Raw genomic sequence first — 22,184 nt, 5'->3', positions numbered from 1 at the left:
TGGCTAGCGGCGGGCTAAAGCTAGCTGTCAAACGGGCAGGCGGTCTGTTTACTTCCAGCTGACGGAGGGCGTAGTGTTTTCACTTTGTGCTGAATGTATGTAGGCTGTGGATGACCTGAAGCACAGACAGGGAGAGACATGTATATCTACAGCAGCATGTTTCCTAAGATAATATTAATGTCAGAAAAAATAAGGTTACCATAGATACAGACGTTAGAAAACCAAGCTAACCCATTAGCCCCCTGCCCTGAGCTGTCAACAGCACTGAAAATAACTTTTTAAATCCATTTGTTTAGATAACATTCTACACTACTACACGGCCCCTCTCAGTTATTATCGTTGCATCATATTAAATTTAAGTTTAATATTCTTTTTGTTTTGATTTTACAAAAATTAATTTGGGACTGATTTTTTATTTATTTATTTTTATTTTACTGTCACTACATTTGTCTAAAATTTAAAGGGAAATTCAGATTTGTTTGAATTCCCTGTACCGTAATTCACACAATTTAGGAAGTAGATGTGTTGCTTGTTAAATAAACCTGGAGCAGAAATAAAACTGAAACAAGACTGATATGATTTCAGTCTAGACAGAGAAGATGGATATCAATATGCAACTCAAAAGACAAAAATTACATTATAAAGATAATTTAAAACAAATCCAAGATAATATTTTTAAAAGCTCAGCTTTACAAAATGTTTTTGTATTTATCCTTCATTCAGTCAAGAAATCCATCGAGATTCACAGCTTTTAAAAGTCAGACCTGGCTAAGAAGGCACACTTACAAGTTAGAAGCTAATAGTTTCACATAAGCATCAAAATATAATAAAAAAAGATATAGAAATGCTTCCCCTTCCCACCTGTTGCTAGACACCTCTAGTCAGCCTGCTGAGAAAAGCTACTCTGGTCCTGTTTGAAATATGAATTTCTTGCAGTTAGGCTGCATTAACTTAATTCGTCAACAACTTAGAGTTGACTGCAAAATTGTCCTTTTTGTTTCTGAATTTAGCTTACTTTAGTAGAAAGGGTCAGATTTATTTGAATTCTCCGTGCCAGATTTAATTAAACAACTGAAGTAAAAAACAAAAGTGTGCTTGTTGACAAATGAAAAGTACATAGAAAGAGATCAAACTGAAACATAACAGATATGATTCCCTTGGAACGTCCTTTTAGATGAAAACAAGACTGTCAAGAAGGCAGAAGTTAATAAAAAGTTTTAATGAACATTAAAATAGAAGAGTCTACTAGGCATCAGGTGGGGTCTGGTGTCAAGGTATAACAAAAATATGTATTATAAAGTTAATACCATTTTAATAAGAGGCCAGAGAAAGTGCTGGAATGACCATAGTTTGATACTTTGGAGAATAGCAAAGCAAAGTGCAACCTCCTCCTTACCTGATGTGCACACTTATTTTCAGCTGCATATTTTGCATCTCTATTAAGATGAGAATAGCTTAAACTAAAGGCAAGATATTTTGCATAGTATGCAAAGCACTACAGAATTTTGCATGCATTTACAGTTTATGTATCAAACTACAAATAGCGACATAATAATGCCATAGTTATAGTAAACATTATTTTAACTTAATAATTGTTGCTTTATTGCTTTAAATAAATGACCTTTGATCATGATAGAACAAAACCTCTTGTTTTTTTGCATAAGTGTTAATGAGTGACAGCGGTTTATTTAAGTAGTTATTTAAAATGACTTCATCCAACTCAGTTCAATGAAAAAAAAACATTGATTCAAGTGTATTTGTTCAATGTTACCCAGGTCAGACTTTCATAATAGCCGGAAAATTTGTAGAGCCATGTTACTTTTAAGGTTTCGTTCATTTATTGCGTCACCTCACTTAACTGAGAGTAGCTGCTTCATTGTCTCAATGTAATAAGATACATGACTTTATTTTGCTGCTATCATTATTCTGCCTTCACCCCATTCTAACAGCTGCTTCCTCTTACCTAACATCACCTATACTAGAGACACACCTGTGACTCTGTGGTGAGAGTCATGTTTCTGCAGGCATGGATGTTAGTAGTTAAATGTTGCTTAGACATGGAAAAAAAGAGATGAGAATTTATGTGACATCCAAGAGGGTCAGGTGCTTATTCAGCACAAAAGATTCCTGTTTGTCTTGTTAAAATTTACTTTAATAGGACAACTGTTAAAATCATCAGGTTAATGCACAACCTGCACGTGAAAATAACTTTCACATTAGAGACAGAAGATTTTTTCACTCACAGCTGTCAAAGTCTTAAATGTGCTAACTTTAGACATATACTTGATACTTGATTTTTATATACATTGTACCACTCGGTTGCTTCTCACCCTGTTGTTTGTTCTAAAGCACTTAGATTTTACAACTGAGATCCACTTTAATTACTAGCCACAGGTTTAAATCATATGAAATGTATAACCCTGAATGAGAATGAGAAACATTATCTGCAACAGTTGTTGTCCTGCTTCACCCAGCTCCCTAATTAAATGATTCCTAGCAGAAGGAAGAAGCAGCTCAATGGAGGAAACCTTAGTCTGTTAATTAAAGCTGTGACTTTTTGAAATGGAAATCCCTAAAAACTGGTAATTGTGCTGGGACCTTGGTGATAAATTAACACAAAAGACACAAACACATCCAGAATAAGTTTTTCTTCAAAAGTCAGGTGCTGTAGTTGTTTATGGTGTTTTACAGTGTAATTCTGTTAAACAGGAAATACTATCTACCTATTGTTCTTGCAGCTACCTATTTAAGCCCTCTTCATCTGATTCCATTCCAAGTATTGCCACCTGCCTTTTTCTTGTCATCAACATGTTATTTGGTGGAACAGTTGCACAGCCAAAGTCTCCTGCCTGTAGTTGCGGCGAAATGAAAGACACCTGTTGCCTCGCTCAGCATTAATAGTCCATTATGTTATACGATGACCGCCCCCACTGAAGGAAAGCTAACCTGTCAACATCTGAGCACAGACGCGCTGAGGCGTACAAGTTGTTCCCTCCGCCGATGTCTTCCTGGAACGGCCGCATTGTTTGTGTGTTTGACTCTGGGCTTTGTTTGCCTCTCTGTGAGCCTCCTGACTGACTGTCACTGGAGTAAAAAGGAGCAGAGACAAACGTGACAACATGTTAATTAATGTGCTTTCATCGTATGTCATAAATGTCATAAATGTGTTGCTTCCCACATGTACCCTTTTTTCTGCGCATGTTCTCTATTTGTCATTTTATTAGACTAAGAGAAAGGGATAATTTTGGATAAAAATAGAGATGCAACTTTTAATTTTTGAGATGTTTTATTTTGCAACAGCTGCCCTTGTTCAAAAACACAAGGATTGGTTGTGTAAAAAACCTTCAGTAGAAAGCAGCCAGGATGCTCTCAGTTTAATCAAGCAAGATTCCTGACAGAGGAGAAAAACTAACTGATGCTCAGAGAAGGAGAAAATCGTTTATGTGAAACCACCCATACCTGAGATGTTTTAGCTTCATAATTGACTTTTGGCATCGGTCAACAGTTTGAGCTTGTTACTAGTTAAGATACTTCTCAGATAACTAGAAGATAAACTAAGAAGTCTAAGGTATTCACACAGGTTTTCATATTTGATAAACGTTTTCATGTTTCAACCACAGGGTTCAATGTATTTTATGCAATAGCCAAACATAAAATATTATATAACTGTGAAGTGGCAAGTTAATGACACATTTTTTAAACCTTTTAATGAATTGAAAAAATTAAACATATAAACAAACTTTTTTAACACTCAAATGCCAATTATTTATAGATTCCTTTTTGCTAAAATTACAGCTGCAAGTCTTCAGGTTTTGTATGTGCCAGCTTCGCACAACTGGAAACTAAAATCTTTGCAAATACCTCGATCTCAGTCAGGTATCGACTGAGCATCATTTAACCTCTGGCTTGCCAGTTGCCACAGACTCAGTGTTGGGTTTAGGTCTGGTCTTTGAATGGACCATTCTAGCACATAACCATACTTTAATTTACACTTTTGCATTGTAGCTCCGGCTCTATGTTTAGGGTTGTTGTCCTGCTGGAAGGACCGTCTTCCCAGTCCCTGCTGAAGTAAAGCATGTCCCAGGATGATGCTGCCACCACCATGTTCTGTACTTGTGATAGTAAAGTTTTACGCATAATTTGTATAATTTACTGTGTTTGGCATTTGTCTTATTTTAAAGAAGTCTCTAGATTTCTAATAATTTAATAGTGAGTTACACACCTTTTGAAATTCTGTCAGTGCCTTAAGAAATCACTTTATCTCCTGCAGCCTGTTTTTTTTTTTTTTTTTTCAAAGCTCTGGCTTGGCTCTTTAACCTGCAGCTCCAATCAATGCTTTGAGTCTATGAATGGGTTGACACACTCAGCAGTTGAGCAAGCTAAAGTGTAATGAGTTGAACAGCGATTTTGAATCGCATTTGGTATTGACTGCTCCATTACTTTGGCTAGAAAACCGCAAGCCTGGTAATTCTTTCCTCCACATCAGCTTTGTGTCATGACTCCTTTTAGTTCAAATCACATAAAGAGCCTCGTTGTGCTGAAGAAGACATATGACAAGATCTTCTTCTTTCCTGGAACATCTTCATTTTTTTAATTTCTTAAGTGACTTTGCTCCCAGATTTACTACTCTGCACAATTTAGTAACCTCTTAATGTAAATCCAGCTCTGAATTAGGGAGGATTACAGGACATTAAAACTTTGGGTGCTACTGGAGCTGCAGTATCAGGCCACCTGGTCTTGTCTTTCATAGCCGTCTGGTCTGTCTCTGTTTTGCTCCAGTACCTGGAGAGAAACCAGATCGTATCAGTTTAAGTGCTCATCAGGTGTTCACTGCTGCCTCGGTCCTTTTTAGAGTCAGGTTATGGTGTTACTGCTTGCTCATTCGGGATACGGGGGGAGGAGGAGAACGAATGTTGAGCAAGGCGACCTCGGACCCAGCTGAAGGTTCGATCTTGGCCTGAATCCTGTCTGTCGGACAGGCGTTTTATCTGGAGTGACTGGAGCAAGCAACATTGCTGCTGTGATCTAATCTTGTTAATGGGCTATTCATTGCTTTTAGCACCAGACGACAGGGTGTGCATGCTAAAGTGTCTCTGTTTGGGTGCCTGTCTGTGTGGTCTTAGTGTTTTTATGTGGCAGCAGCTAAGAGATGACAAAAAGACTCTGGCCAGTGGCCACATACTTAACTTGTCATTGGTTCAGTTTTTCTGCAGCTCATGCCAAGCTGTCCAAAATGGAGCATCACTGCTCTTTTTTCTAAGTTTCATATTTGTTTTTTACTTTCAGCATGTTATCAAGTGGTTCTTTGACATTTTCGTCCATGTCTTGTTAAATTGTAGCCTACAGCCATAATAAAACTGATCTATGGTTTCAAGCTTCGGGTACTTCGTCACATTTTCTCTTCTCGTTTGTGTTTTCATGCTCATGGCCGTGTGTCCTGTGTTGTTCACTGGTTTTTGTTCTGTCATTACATGCTCCAGATCGGTGGATTTATGTTTTATGAGGATGTGTGCACAGGGGATGGACAGGTAAAGCACATCGATGCTCTCCTGATGCAGCACATCATGCTGGAACTACCCCCTGACCCCTGAGCTCTACTTTCTCTTTCTCCTCCCCTTCCTCATCCAACTAGTGCCTTAGCGCCCCTGTTGTCCTTATCTCTGTTTCCCAGCTTTTTTGTTGACTGTGTAGTTTCATGGCCTTTGCATGGCCTGGCCTCCCCGTAGGGCAGCAGCGATCAGCATGCGTCTCATCTTACTCATCAGCAGCACATTCTGTTTCTGACCCAGTTAACGTGCAGAACTTTACAGCTGAGTTCGGCCGGGTGAAACCACAAACTGGACTGTTGAGGATCCCTGCCCGGCCCGCTTTCTGTTCCGCTTCGCATGGCCCCAGTGCAGTGTTTGTCTGCAGAACTGATGTGCACCAAGTGCCAGCAGAGGAATGGTACACTGAAGCGCTTGTTCTCGCTTGGCATGATAACAAGACTTGACTTTAGGGAAGCCGCTGCCTGGCAGAATTTATAAATACACTCTAAACCTTTGACACAGTGAGGCAGCGGCTACCTTATTAGGGAGATTGACGTTTTTCTTGTGAGAAAGAGAACTTAAAGAGTTTGATGGCATGGCTGCATGCTTTAAAAGGCTGTTTTTGAGCGTATGAACCTGCAAACCTGTGAGCATTTGGCCTTCATGCCTTTTTGTTTCTCAACCGTCTTGCTTCCTGATCTAAAAAATTAATTAGTGCAGCAACATCTATATTTGGTTCAATTCAGTATCAGTTCACCAAAGTAATACAATTGTCATTTCAGGGCACTAACAGGTCTTATTCATATGCAGTTAAGAGGAACTTCTTATTCGGTGCAGACCAATCCAGTTCATAACAATACAATCTGGTCATATTGTCCCACTAAGATGAAATTACACCGAGATCAATTTAGTCCAAATTACAATCCTGAAACAATCAGAGTCTCTTTTTCAGATGAACTGGTTAGAAGATGTCTGTCTATGGAAATTGAGCCAGTTGCATTGAGTCATTGCAGTGATCCCTCTTCCTTAGCAAGCACATGGTGATAGTGGAGAAGAATAACTTCCTTTTAACAGGTAGAAACATCTGGCAGAACCAGGCTCACTATAAGTTGCTGCAAAAGACTCCATTTTGATTTAGTGAGTTGGTTTTAAATTGAATTTATTGGTTTTAATATATTCAAGACCTTGTTTTTCTGTGAACATGATCGAAAGGCAAAATATCAGAATTTGAAGAAAATGAATAAAAATGAACTCATGTGGAAGTCATTTGACTGCGGTGTGTTTTTTACGACAGTGGTGGTAAAAGAGGGTTTTTTATAGTATGAATAATTGCTTCAGCTCTTTGTACTGTATACATGTATTTTTTAAAATTAAATAATCAATTTTACTTTTGTTTATATTTTTGGGGATTTAGAACATAGAAAAATATACTTACAATGAAGCAAAAATGTATTTTCTTGAGCAGAAATTGGCCAGACAATTCTTCTTTTTTATCAATGAATATGGAAAAACAATATAATCAAAAAATAAATATCACATTTTGTAGCCTATTTACATAAAAAATAATAAACAAAAAACTAAAGTCAGTGCAATATTAATATAATTGGAGTGTAAATTCTGTTCAAAGACAGCAAGAAAAGATATTAATGCAATAACACAATGAGATTTCACTTGGTTAAAGATTAAATAAATAAACAAATGCAGTTTTAACAAAACCAGCCATATCATTATTATATATATGTTTATATTATATATTATTACATTACATATACATTATAGATTTCAAAAAGCTGCTCATTTTGATATTTGGGGATTTGGTTATGGTGAGACTATGCAGCCTCCTGAAAACTTTGTTTTCAGATCAAAAAATGATGTTTTCACTGTCTGTCAAGTTGCTTACTAAGATCTTTGAGAAATGTTGATAATTTCACAGATATTAATTAATTTATTAACAAAAGGGAAATGTTTATGTCTTTTCTGTTCCTCTTTTGATGTCGCAGATGTGCAAATCTCATTTGCCATGTGGATGAATCCACCTTCATACCATCACAGATGCTGGTGTTTTTTTAATAACCGTGTGCTGATAACAAGCCAGATGGTCTCTTTCCTTATGAGGCTTTAATAACCATATACTGTCGCAAATTTTGATTTGCCAGGCCACAGGACTCATTTCCACATTGCCTCAGAACGTCGTAAAATAAGAATAAGGCCGTGGCATTTTTCCATCTCATTTAGACCTACTGGTACTTTTAGATAGTGTTTAACATCAAGTATGTTCACAGAATCGGGTTTTTACTATTCCTGCAGTGAATTATTTGTAGATTCAAGTACTGGTTAGTTCCAGCACTTTCATGTTTATGTTGTTAATTTACAAAAAAGGGCTGCATTTTAAGATGTGAGAATATTCTTTCCAAGAAACATGATGGTGCATCTCAGTGGTAAAATATTAGTTTTGGTGCAGCATGTGCAAACAATTGGCGTTGCTATTGATCACTTTGTTCTGATCTTTTTTTTTTAAAATCATTCTGCTATGATTCTGCCTTTCTGTTACTGTTCACTTGTTTTAACTTCCTCTCATACTCTGTTCTCTCTTTGTCTGAATTTTTGTTAATTGTTCAGTTGTGTACAGGCCTGAAGTTGCACAATGGCCTTGTTATGTAGACTTGAAAGCCCCTCTGACTGCACACAGTTGGTGTCGTGAGGATATCCAGATACCCACAGTTCACCAGCAGGAGGGAGAGCCGGTGCAAATAATAAGAGTTGTTTAAAATAAACTGATGCAAGTTTACTATTCATAATGTGTGCATTTACATATTTCTTACTCACTTGTACTTCAGTGAAGCGACTCAGTGTTTTACTGTTGCTTTGCCTGCAGTTGCTCTCTCTTGCCCTGCTTGTAGCAGTAGGAATGCCAGCTGCAATCCCAGCCCTTTTGGATTGAAAGACTGAATTTGAAATTCTGTTCCCTTCTCATTCATACTAATGACCAGTGTGCCCATCTATGTTGTATGTTTTGATTTACCTCATACCCTTTATTATTTTTTTTTAGGACACAGGCAGAGATGGCGCATACATGTCGAGGAACTATAAACTTGGCCACAGCACACATCGACACAGAGGATGCCTGCAACATTGTGTTGAGCAGCGGCGGTCGCACATACCACCTGAAGGCGAGCACTGAAGTAGAGCGGCAGAGATGGGTTACCGCGCTGGAGTTGGCTAAAGCTAAAGCCATTCGCATGATGAATGATCAGTCTGGTAAGGAGCAGCAGCTACTTTTAGATTCAAGTCAATACAGACCCCCCCCCCCCCCAAAATCAACAGTTGAAAATACAAATGTGTGTACAGGTATGTTTGAACTGTGAACACGTTAGGTTAGATCAGCTTCCAGAACCTTTTGTAATCCAGCCATCTATTTTCTACACCTGCTCATCCTTGCAGGGTGGTGCCTATCTCCAGTGATGAGGGAACAGGTCGCTAGTCCAACTTAGGGCAACACAGACACACAGGACAGAAAACCATACAAAAACACACAAATAGCTGAGGGAAAATTAGAATATTCAATATTGAGAGGAAGCTGGAGTACCCAGAGAGGTTCTGTGCATGGATAGAGAGAACATACAAACTCCTTGCAGAAAAACCCCAGGCCAGGACTCAAATCCTGGACCTTCTTGCCTAAACATGCAGCCAGAGCTTCAGCAGATTGGTTTGAATTAATGCATATTTATGTGTTAAAATGGTTCAGTCAAAGCCCACACCTAAACTCAGTTCAGCGTAGGGTTGCACAATATACGAATGTAGTCACCAATATTATGGCAACACCTGAAAAACAATGTGTACAGAAGCTCCTCCTGCCAAATTTGAGCATTGAAGTATGCACATAGAAATGTTGGTTGTATGAATATTTTTGCTGGGCATTGTATATGGATACATTTCATTTACCTTCTGCAATCAGCCATGCCCTCTGCTTTTTGGTATTCAACCCAGTTCTTAGTTTTACTGTGGCTGTTTTGCTTAATGTTATTCATGTTATATTGTGAGCCAGAAGAGGGCAGCTGTGACTCCACAACCAAACTGGAAAAACAAACTGGAGTATGCTAATGCCACTGGGAGAACTGAGCTTCCATTCAGTCATTCCCCTTTCCAAGAGGACCTATTGTTATTTAGGCTTGCAGTTCTTTGGTCAAAGGCTGTGGGAAAAGTCTGGGTGTTTTGTTTTCTCTCACTTTACCACAGCATCAACTCGGAGTCGGCTTTAGTCTACAGTAAAAAGGTTCTGCAGAAAGTGAGGCAGATTATATATTCTTATGGCCTCTGTGTGAAAGTCAGATCACTAAATATAGACTGAACAAGAATGTGAGTGCTTTTTAAGCTCACCCACGTATGCTGCAGAGGAATGCTGGTATATTTAAAAAGGTTAGGCTATTGATTGACTGGATTCATTTAGTGTGTCATTGTAGATTTATGTTGGTTTTGGGCAGTTTAACAGTTCACTTTGCTTATTTTAATGATATTTGTCACAGGCTGGTTTTCTCTGGTATGTCACAGTGCAAGTAGTTAATTAACTAAAGTTGGTTACAATGGAAGGTCATATATCAAGCTCAATTAAATAATAATTAACATCAAATATGCTTAAACCAAGGATACCATTTGGTTGTCAGAGCATCTGTCAGTGACATTATTATCAGGAACGCCCAAATAAACTAGCTGGCTACAGTTTGAAATGAAGCACTTCTTAAAAGGAAAGTTTTAATCAGAGTAAAAAATGTAAATGGCTGGTATTGTTAATGGCATTTTCTTATTTTAAAATGCTTATTTACTTTTGTCCTTTGTGCTCGTTAGTAACGTCTTTAAAAATGTTTTTCTTCCAGCCATGTAGGTATAAACATTCATGAAATTGATTTGATTTCTTTTTGTCTTCTTTCTTGCTGCCTGATAAATGTATGTTTCTAGTAGAATAAAAAGATTATTTTAATATGTAAAAGAATGTTGAAAACCATGTAATTTTTGTCTTCTATGCCGCTTTGTGTTGGTCATCTGCGTACAATTTTTGGATATAACAATGCATATGTGGAAAACTTTAAGAGGTGTGAATACTTTTGCAATTGTGCTGCATAAGGTAAGAGTCTGTGAGGAAAGATTGCACACAGGTCTTTGTGCTTTTTCCTTACTTCCTTTTGTTTACTGCTTACACAGAATATGTAGTGTCTGTGGAGAGTGTCCACGCAGAAAGCCACTGAAGTACTGCCTTAACACCCAAATGAATTACTAAACAAGTGTGTGTTCAGACTCTGTCGGACCATCTTTTTCTTTGTTTGTGGTGTTGGACATGGATCAGCACCAGAATGTCAGCATTCATTAACCTACCCTTGCTTCTCTGTTTTCGGAACAAAGAGCTCATATCGATTTCCTCAGGTGAGCAGAGTGTAAATTGCGGATAGATGTCAGGAGGGAGCTAAAGGTAGACATTGATATCCATTACAAGGCTTGTTGTTCCATTGCCATCATGTGGTATTTTTTAAAATGTTTTAACTGTGTTCTGTCTTATGATGTGCTGCAATTTTCAATCCCTTGCATCCCACATTTGTATTCAATATTTCTGTAGCACCTGTCATTTGATTTGTTGATTAGGCAGTCGTCTTATTTTGTTAGAAAAGATGCCGTCTGTAAGTTTGTCATTAGCGTTTGCATTATTAGGAATAGTTTGATCCATGTACTCACTCATTTTAACATGATCTAAACCATAAAGCTTCAGCTCAGCAGGGGGCAGTGTTTCCCTTCACTTTGACTTGACCTCCTATGCGTGCCATGTTTTTGCGCCTGCATGTGAAGTGGGATCACTGTCCTTGAAATAACTTGTTCCACTAGTGACTTGAATTTGTAAGCCTGCCTGACACGATTAAATACATCTATAGCCTCAGTTGACATATTTTTATACTAACAGAGAAGGTTTTAGAAATGGCTGTTTGGGGTAAAATATAGAAATTGGTTGATTCTTCAAAGAAGGGTCTCCATCTCTGACTAATTTCAGAAATATACAGCAGAGCTGAGGCAAGGTATGTTGTGAAATAGCCTGAGCCCAGTGTGTCCAGCTTGATAGCTTCATTGTAATAGTCAGCATGGTAGTCTAGTGACCTTTTTTGCTTTTACCCTAGACTACTTTATCAAGTTAGGTGCCGTTTAAAATATTTCCAGTTTTTGACAATGATTTATCTTCCTTCTGTTTTTTTTCCCCTGAATTTATTCTGTGATTCACCTTTTGCTGTTAAACATAATGAACTGTCCATGGTGCTGAAACTGTAGAAATATCAGAGCACAATGTGAGAAGAGAACTTATTAACATCTCATGTTTAAGCACACTTCATTTATCATATTGCCACATCCCCTCCCTCTTTGTCTTGGCTGTTTTTTTTTTTATTTTTTCAACCTTCCACATATCCACTTTTCCTCTCCCTTCCCACAGCCCTCTCACATTCGCTGTCTGGGTTTTCCCGCCTTCTCTTTTTTCCCCCCTTCTCTCTCAGTAAGCCATTTGCTCCATTTTGCATCCATCCGTGTTCATTTCTTTCTGAGTTTCTCTTATTTTTTTTTGTCAAACTCTCCTGTCTTGCGTAAAATATTTAGATTTTCATCAGAAGTCTCTGGGGGAAATCTCTCTCAAGTAAGTACACAGTTTTTCTCCGTTTGTGTTAAGCTATGAAATGTGAGTAGCTTTGAGCATTTGTGTATACCTGAAACTGTAAAAAGCTGAATAGATATTTCTGTTCACTTGTCTAATTGTATTTTAGATGTTTTCAGTGAACTATATGTGAAGATGGTAAATCCAGTGTAATTTAAATGGCAAATCTGTAAAATTAACTTTTCAAAACACACATCACATTAAATTTAGACCTACATTTTTTAATATTTCCACTTAATAACTAAACTTACGAGACTAATGGCTAAATGAAATATGTAGTATTTATTGTTTTTCTATCAATTGGGACTGTCCTCTTTTGTCAGTTTGATAACTTTATTTATTGAAGTTTTCACAACAACACTTTGATGAAAATTAGTAGGTTTCTTTTTGAAAAATGTTCCTAGATTTTTTTTTTGTTCAATATTTGCCTATGCTAAATAGACCTGCAGCTGCTTTATACTGCTTTTGGCTTGGGGAGCTTGCTGTGCTTTGCTACTTTTGGAGTCCCTGAGAGGATGTTATGAAATGACAGATGGTGTGCTTCTTATCAGCTTCTTCAATTAGTTGTACTGCTGCTGTGTACTCTATGGCTTGCCTTTGTTTTTGTTGGAACAAAAATTGTGTGCTGGCATTGCACAATTTGCTACCTCAGCTCCAGTTCTTAATAACGGGTGAGACGGAGACAAAGAGCTCAGAGTGAGATTCAGTCTTGTAACATAACAAACATTAAGGAAGCCAAACAGAGATTGTTAATGGTTCTTCAAGAAGTCGTCCTGCCAAAAATCATGACGATGGTGATATTTCTTTTTTGCCTGGTTTTTGTTTATCCAGTGTTTTTTAACCACACTTTGCCTTTCTTTCTTTATCGACGTAATTTCCTGTGGATGTATGTGAAAACCATGATTTGCTCATGCAGACAACTACTGTATATTTTGAAGTTTATTGTGATATTGCCACCGTCTGATTTTCACATTGCGTCATTTTTGAAAGACTGTCATTATTCTATTCCAGCAGCGTTTTCAAAAGTTTCAAATCCCATTAATAACAAATCAACTTTGCATTAGTACATTTAGCCTTCCTGTTATTTGCAAGGGAAAACTCCAGATAAATTCACTTCTTACCAATTTGATAAAGCGTCAGTATCACAGTGCAATTTTGAAAGCGGACCAAAGAGCCTGGACAATGTCATGCTGTTAGAACATCTGCTAACTTAGGGTAAATTGCTCAGTATGAACTGCTGGCAAGGCAGCAAGCAATCTTGCATGTTGGTTTATTTATTTATTTATTTCAAGCAGGTTTTTAAAAACAAAAAAGCAAGCATTGTTGCTCTATATTCATGAAATGAATGCAGCTGTACAGAAGAAGATGGCAGAGAGGGGAGATTTTGATGTTTTACTGTGTTTGTAGAACACTCCCTTAATGTAACCGAACCAGGGTTTATTTTCATGTGAACGGACAACCACATTTTCAGATGCACTAGAGTTAATTTGATTGTTCACACAATCCCAAATAAAGTGGACCATAAGAGCTCTGGTATGAAAGCGTTATAAAGTGTGGCAAAATGGCAAGGAAGCGAAATGATCATAATCTGACCCTCTCGCGTCTTGCAGCCAAAATGAATAGCTGACTTGCCTCCATAGGAAAATATTTTTTTAATTTTAATTTTCAATTCCTTACCGATACTAAAATAGCTGACTCTAAATCTCATTCCTACAGTAACAATTTCTACACCGAAGAGGGTAAATGGTACAAACTCGTATCTTTTAGGTGTTGTGCATTCATTGAGCAGAAAAGCTTTGTACTCAGGTGATGCTGACTATGCAGTCAGTCAGTCAAATCGACATTTGAATGTCTCCACACAGACAGTTCCTCGATTCATCTCTAGTTGTTTATGTTGTCTGTATTAGTTTTGCTTAAAATACATGTTGTAATCGATTGAAACTAATTAAACTCTATGTTCCTGATGAGCCTTTATCGCTCTCGAACTTAAAGCTACGTCAATCTTTCTTTTGATTAGATTTTTTTTTTACTTTCCTCCTCTTCTGTCTTTACTCTTGTCTTTCTGGGGTTTTCTATTTCCAAGCAGTGTCAGATAAATAACTGTTCCTTAATGTGCGTGTTGAAAGGGCTCTTCTGTAAATATCCCCTCCCCAAGGAACCTGCTGTCTGGAAAGAATAGCCATCTCTTCTCTAATATACTAATATCCCAAGACACAGCTTTCCCAACATTTCAGTCTGTTTCTTGGTGTTTTCTTGTTTCTGTTATGCTACAAATATTTATTGAGATTCAGTGATTACTTCTGCCACATGCATTTCTGTAAACATTTTTATTGTTTCAGTTTTGGTTTCTGACTTCAGTGTCGCTATCTGTAATAGGAGTGAAGGTATTGTTTTATTGTGTTACAAAGTTAGCCAAAAGTTGTTGTTTATGTGTAATAGATAAATGATTTATTCTTGTGACATGTAGACGTTCTGGTGTAGATTATAATATTTGGTTCATCTTCTGGTTTAGAAGTTAGGCTACAGTTGATCCAGACTGTTGCTTTATTCTGCTTTGTTGCCCTGATAAACCTTTGTCAAGCTGATTAAAATAGATATGGTGAATAACACCTTTAGGGAAGTAGTAAAATAAGTAAAGAACATATTATGTGAATGATAAAAGCTACATCAGTAAACATAAGGAGAGCTTTGTTCAGACTATGTTGCAGTCATGCGTGTTTTGTTGTGCTGTCCTTCACTGTTACAAGGTTTATTACTCCCTGTGGGTCAAGTGTTTACACTGTGAGCTCTACATGCTGCATAGAACCTGCGCTCATTATTTAGCCACCATTGTGTCCCTGCTTGCACGCACACACACACCCCTACGCACACACACACACACATTTTTTTCTTTTCTCTTTCTCCCCAAAGCTTCTCTGCTTTATCAGCAGGATGCAAAAGTTTAGAAATGGAGAATGCTGATTTGGCAGATCATTGAAATAAAAATTAGTTAAACATTGTGCGAGTTGATCAGCAAGGACAAAGGAGCCTCAGAATTTAGTTATTTTATTTTTCTTTGTTTTTAGTCTTCCCGGTGAACTTAAGTGCTTTGAACAGTCTTTGGGTCATTTTAAAGCTCTAAATATCAGTGTTGTTGCTTTTTGATTTTAGAAAATGTTTTGTTTAAAGGAGAGCTAGCTCACAAGATTGTTATGGTTGACATTATTTGACTATTTTTTGTGAATAAACAATCATCCAGGGCTGACAAAAGCAGGAAAATCTTAGTTCTTTGTTTTCCTTTGAATACTTTAGATGCAGTCTGCAAAAAAGTTTGAGAATCTACAAATTTTCCACAAATAATTTGCTGTGACATTACAATGACAAAAATGCAAAAGCAGCAATTACACAGTAATTTTACTCATGACGAAGATGAAGATAGATTAATAGAAAATAGGATAGGATTTATTTTTTCTACCTTTATTATGTAATTTAGAGGCAAAAAAACAGATACTTACAGAACTCATGAATATTCCACATTGTTTTTCACACTCATCGCTCGTTATATGCTCATTGAGCTGGATGATTAACTTCCCTGTGTATCAAAAGTCTGCTGTTGTTCACTCTACTGTGTGGGTTCAAATTCTACTTTAAGATTACTAAAACCTCTTGGCCAGTGCAGGCTGCCATTGGATCGGTCTAAATGCTTGCAGTTGTCTTTAATTCTTTTGGTAAAGCAGGTCATTATTACCACAGGATCTGTGGTGAACATGAGGGTGAGTGCACATAAAGGCATGTATTTTATTTATTTTTTAAAGATATTTACAATTTTTATATAAATTTGAGTTTGTGTTTCTTCAGAGGAGGTGAGACAGCAAAGTAATTGGGTCCCTTTATGTAGATTAGCTACATTTAAATGGCTACTGGACCTGAAGGTAACATGGCCTAATGATTTAAATGTTGTCAAGTGTGACCCCTAAAATGTCATCGGGAAAGGTTTCTTTCTCCAGTTTCTGCTCTCAGACCATCTCACTGCTTTAATGAGCTCTGTGCCTTCAGGCTGTCTGGCCTCTGTGTGTTTCGGTTCCCTCCTTAATGCAGTAATTGCTATAATAAAACTGTTGTATTCTTTAAATATACTGTCTTCTTTTCACTGTCGTTCATGTGGTTTGGCCTTTATCAACTTTATATGAAGCAAAATCCATTTTTGTATCATTAACTATATTTAATAAAGCCTCAACTCTTATGTGACACATACAGGCTTGTGTTGAAATGGAGAAGCTTTGTTTACAGAGCTAGTGATTTTGGCGATATGTCCTGTGAAAAATGCAACTGGTTTTTGTCAGAGATTAGAGTTTTGAGTAGTTTTTTTTTTGCTGTGGACTGGAACTTGTGCATCATTCTAACAATGGAGATGTCATGGAGAGGAAGTTTGCACCACTTAGGAGCTCTTTGGTCAGATTTCTCCCAATAAGATGTCTATCAAAATGAGACTTCGTTACAAAAGCACTTTAAGCTGTTACAGCTTTACTTTTATCACAATCATTTTCACTGAGACTATCTCACATGCACACATGGATCAGATTGTTGGTTCCCCTCTGCTAATGACTTAAACGCCCACAATGGTCATTGAAATAACCCAAAGGTGACAAAGGTAAAAATAAATAAAAACTTACTAAAAGTTATCAAGTTTAAAGCAGACCTTGCTTTTGAACTGTGATTCAACAAAATCATTTAAAAAAACTAATGAAACTGGCCTGGACAAAAATGATGATACGTGTAACTTAATATTTTTTTGTTGCTCAATCGTTAGAGGTAATCACTGCAATTAAACAAATTTTGTAATTGTCAATAAGACTTCTGAACCTGTCCACAGGTGTTGTGACCCAATCCTCATGCACAAACTGCTCCAGTTGTGTCAGGTTTGAAGGGCGCCCTCTCTGGACGCCATGTTTCAGCTCCCTCCACAGACGTTCAGCAGGATTTAGATCAGGGCTCGTTTCAGGTCAGTTCAGAATAGTTCAATGTTTTGCTGTTAGACATTCTTGGGTGCTTTTTAGCTGTGTGCTTTGGGTTGTTATCCTGTTGGAAAACCCATGACCTGTAACTAAGACCAAGCTTTCTGACACCAGGCAACACATTTCTCTCCAGAATTCCTTAATCATCTTGAGATTTCACCACACCCTGAACAGATACAAGACTGCCTGTGGCAGATGCAGCAAAGTAGCGTAAGATCATAGCCGAGCCTCCTCCATGTTTCACAGTATGGGCAGTTTTATCTTCTTGATAACTTCTCTGAACATAGAGCTGATGTGCCTTGCCAAAGATCTCTAGTTTTGACTCATCTTACCAAAGGCCTTTCTCCCAGAAGCTTTGTGGCTTGTCGGTGTGCATTGTGGCAAATTCCAGCCTTACTTTTTATGCTTTGGTTTCCTCCTTGATCATTTCCCATAAAGTTCTTGTACTTTGGAATTCACCTTAAAATTTTTTGGATTCTGTTCTGGGTTCTTTGGGTACCATTCCTATTATCCAATGGGCCTGCGAAACAGCCAGAGAAGTTGGCTACAGTCATGTGCACCTTAAACCACTAAATAATATGTAATTGTAGTCACAAGAATGTGACTACAATCCGAAACAGCTTTTTCCCACTTGCCATCAGACTGCTGAACTCTTAACTGGACTGCACTCAAAAACTGGTCTCCACTTCATACCTTGCACATGTACAGAGCTAAGTAACTTCCATTTTACTGTCAGTCCTGCACTTTATATTTTATATTCATATTTATATTCATATTTTATACTGTATTTTATTTTATTCTGGAGTAACCTCACAACATTGGAACCTCAAAACATTGTCCTGAGCCGTATGCAACGAAATTTCGTTCTGTATACACCCTGTGCATGCAAAATGACAATAAAGTCAGTCTAAGTCCAAGTCTAAGTCTAAGTCAAGCTGCTTGGAGGTGGTCTTGTAGCCTTTACCTTTAATATGCTTGTCTAAAACTTTCTTGATGATCTCTTGGGACAACTTTCCACTTCAGTAGTAAATGTTCAGTGTGCTACATACCATATCTCCAAATCGCACAGTGACTAGTTGTCATCCTCTAAATAGGCAGACTGACTGATTACAAGCTTGAACAAATTTTAACAAAGGAAAAAAAAAAATTATTAATAAAGATTGTGGCTTTGAATCCAAGAGAGAACGAAGGAAAAATGGCATCCCAATTCCTAAATCAAAGCCTACATCTCATACATCTCAAACATTTATTTATTATTATTATTATTTTTTTTTTCAAACTCAAAGCAAAACGCTCAGAAAACATGCTGTTTGTTGAATTTGTGTGCAGACTACTAAGCATCGGTTTTCACATAGTGAAAGTTAAACCAGTCGTCCTGTGCAAGAGTAGCCCAGGATCAACATATAAGGGCTCACATCTCCTGAGACATACCCAATGTTCTTTTGATGCTTAGCGATCACATGCTATGTGGGCTCATGTTATTACAGGACTTGTTGAGTTTGATCAGTGTATTGTTAACAACCCTGGGACCTGTAAAAAGAGGAGGTTGCATTTTCTGGGTTTTCATTGTCCAATGTTCTTCATAGATCACACAAGATGACTATTTTCCATTTTTAGAGTTCGAGGATGTAAAACCCTTAAAGAAGATCTTTTGTGCTTCAGTGCCTTTTAGAAAAAGCCCCTCTATCTCCTCACCCTCACCCCTAGAACAGCTCTTTCTTGTTACTTGTTCTTGCTGTTGTCAGAAACTGCTACAGAATTTTTAACAAACTTATAACAATAACAGCAAGTTTGTTTGTGACAAAGTCAGACAGTTGCACTTTTGTTGTGTGAAGAAAGTAGTGACATTTAAATTTTATAAAACTTGCTGAAGCAACAAATATTGTAAAAAAAAAAAATATTTAAATACAAATACTGTTCTCAAGATAAAATAACAATTTGTATGGTTATTTGATTTGTGTTTATTCATCTGAATTAAATATTTAACATCTAAGTTCTTTAACACAACTTAATCAGACTCATTTAACATGCACCAATATGCAAAACCAGCATGAAATTTCTGCATTTTAAAACCAGGCATATCCATTTATACTAGGAATGTGCAACGTTTTTTAGATTTTATCACAATAGTTTGAGGAATTTGTTGAGATGATGAAAATGCATACAAAGTATTCCAGTTTTCATCAGCCCATTTGATTGCAAAGCTAAAAAAAGTAAGTGACACATATCTGGGGAGATGCAGAGACTCACAAAATACATTCAATTTTTTCATATCTAGACTTGCTTAAAATACATATTTACATTGGGCATGACAAGGAAACAGTGTAACAGTAGCTTATGGCACAGATAAAAAAAAAACTTAAGAGATCCATCGAAAGGCATATAATTTGTGGATATGCAAATACATCAACATATGCCATGTAAACTAAATACAGTGTGGTTAATTATGAAGATAAGAGATCAGTCTTTAAAAATAATAATGGAAATCTCCATGAATGGGTTTTAAACTAATAAACAAAAGGGTGAAAGGCATGTTCAGTCCTTAAAAAGTGACTGATGAATCCTGCATAGAATTGATGTGTCTTTTCTGCAACCCTCAGCTAAATGTACAGCAGTTGACTGAGGTGACATTGGTGTAGAGCACAGTGGGATTTGTAATTCAGCTCTGATTTGGGGCAACAACTTTCATCCACTCTGAAATTGAAGGCAGTGCGGTCTGTATTGCAGCTGTTTGTATGTCTCGTTGAGCCATCAGTGGCTGATCAGCAATAAAAACACAATCAAACATAGCGACACTGCAGTAACACATTGGTCAGTAGCACAAAGACATTTTATAGAGGTTTGTTTTGTTTGACCTTCCTCCATCCCTATTCTGATTTAATCTTTTCCTCATTTACAGCTGCTCTACAAGCTCTCACTAGTTTAACCAACATATTTGTTTCCCTTGTCATTTCCCTTTCTTAAGATTGTTGAGTATTTCTGTCAAGATACACAGAGGTGACAGAGAGAAAGAAATGTGTTCCAATTTTGGTCGTAGATGATTGCTAGCTGCCGAGTCCTATCTCCTCTCAGCTCCTCTCCCTCCCTCCCTTCCCCATCAAGCTGCACTGCACTGAGAAAAGCATGTGAAGGGGAATTGTAAACGTGCCGAGCTTTGTGATTGAGCGTATGCAGATTGTGTGCGTCTGATTTTGGTGGGCAGGGAATGCAGTTTTGGACCTAGGACTGAAGGGGAGCGTGCGACTGGCCCCACATCGTTGTACGGGATTGAGTGCGAGTTTATTTGTGTGCATGCTGTAACGCTGGGGAAAGGAAAGTCAGTGCCTCAGCCCTCCCCTCGCTATGATTACGTAGTGGCACAAGGGCAGCGTCGCATCTCAGGGAGCGTGGAGTTGGATCAGGCCTGCAGAGAGTGGGATGAAGGGCCGGAGCTGCTGGGAGCCCAGGGCGATCCGCTCCCTCTGCAACTCGGGCTGTCTGAGTAAACTCAACCGGGGTCAGTATGGTGACAGCTCTAGGTTTGTAGCTAATGGTGCAGCTCTGGAGCTGTCATTATTGTCTCCATGTGTCTGAAAACAGGTTTCTTCCTGGTATCTCTTTCTTTCTCTTATAGCAGTCTGTCACTCCTCCATCCAGCTCCCTGTCAACCATGGATGCTGACATTTCTGCAGCATCCTCTAACAATGCAGTTGCTCACTCTGTGAAAAGAGCAGCCTGCCTTCTCTTTTTCGCTCTGCACTGCATGTAATTTCTCGTCTTTCCTCACGTTTCTCTCACTCATGCTCATTTCTGCTCACTTTCTTCCTTTCACTCCAACCTACATCTGCGTATGGATGAGCTGGAGTGTGACAGGCCAATGTGTTGTGTTTGCAGTGTTCATCTGTGTGCACTTTTTCCCAATGTAAACTTTATTACGCAATCAGAAACTGTAAGCAGGGGGATAGCCTTATATTTCAGGGTCCTAGAACCTGTTCTCTATATCCTATTGTAGGATGTTTGATAATTATAAAGTGTTTTTTCCCCTCCATTCAGTTACAAGAGATAATAAGACATTTACTTAATGAAACAGGATTCTATGACAAATCAGTATTACTTACGACCAATGGTGGGAAAACAACATTCTTCATTTGTGTTTGATGTTCTTTTGGTGCTGTTCTGTACATTGCTACCTTTGAAAAACCTTTGAAATGTGTGCAATCAATCTTTTTTTTTCTCCATGACTCTTAACCATCACTTACTGTCATCCCAATTCTCAGACTCACTGTTTACTTACTTGGTTGTTCCTTATTTGGTGGAAACTGTTAGAAGGTAAATTATATATGCAGAGTTTAGTGCAAATATTTGAACTTTATGTTGGAGACAACATTTATAACTCATGCAGTATTTGGGAAACCTAATATTCCAACAAATTGCAGTGTTTTCTTTCATCAGGACTGTTGATCTGTTTGATCTGTCGGTATATGGCACAACTATTAAACCGCCAAAATTCATACAGCATTATTCAGAGAAAAACCTCCCACTTAGTGCTGTAAGAAGATAAATATTCAGAGGACCAGTCTGGTGGCACACAGTAGCTTTGGAGGAGCTACAAAGATCCACAGCCCACAATTTATTGCTAAAACATCTGTTATATGTGCACTGTGGAGATCTAACCTTTAAGAGCAGCTGAAACAAAGCCAGTGTTGAAAGAAAGCTTAAAAAAAGTTTTCACTTGTAGTTTATCAGTAGCTATGTAGCAAGTCAGAATTGATGGTAAATGGAGGCTGCAAAAGACTTGGGATTGGGTCAAATCATTTTTAGGAAGACACTGACCCTAAACATGCACAATAGAATGAATTATATCAAAACAGGCTCATGTTTAAAATGGCCCAATTTTCTGTGAGGAAAATGGGCAAAAAAGTTAGTATAGAGATTCCACAAAAGGCATGTCGCTGTAACTGCATCAAAAAACAGTTCTACAAGCTACTGTTTCAGGAAGGCTGA

The 22,184-nt window shown here is 37.8% G+C and overlaps 1 protein-coding gene across 3 annotated transcripts in view; it reads left to right on the top strand.

Moving 5' to 3' along the window:
- The window catches only part of osbp2b (oxysterol binding protein 2b), a 47,054-nt gene that overhangs the window by 634 nt on the left and 24,236 nt on the right, over positions 1–22,184 (top strand). For 2 of the 3 annotated variants that reach the window (XM_028033545.1, XM_028033544.1), the window contains exons 2-3: positions 8,578–8,786; positions 17,060–17,188. In XM_028033545.1, the coding sequence (XP_027889346.1) occupies positions 8,578–8,786; positions 17,060–17,188 (338 nt within the window). The remainder of the gene's footprint in view (positions 1–8,577; positions 8,787–17,059; positions 17,189–22,184) is intronic. The other variant, XM_028033546.1, reaches the window with a different exon arrangement.

This window comes from Xiphophorus couchianus, chromosome 12 (genome assembly GCF_001444195.1).
Source record: "Xiphophorus couchianus chromosome 12, X_couchianus-1.0, whole genome shotgun sequence".
Taxonomy (NCBI): domain Eukaryota; kingdom Metazoa; phylum Chordata; class Actinopteri; order Cyprinodontiformes; family Poeciliidae; genus Xiphophorus; species Xiphophorus couchianus.
Note: the sequence above shows the minus strand (reverse complement) of the source record. Positions and strands in the feature narration are given on the sequence as shown.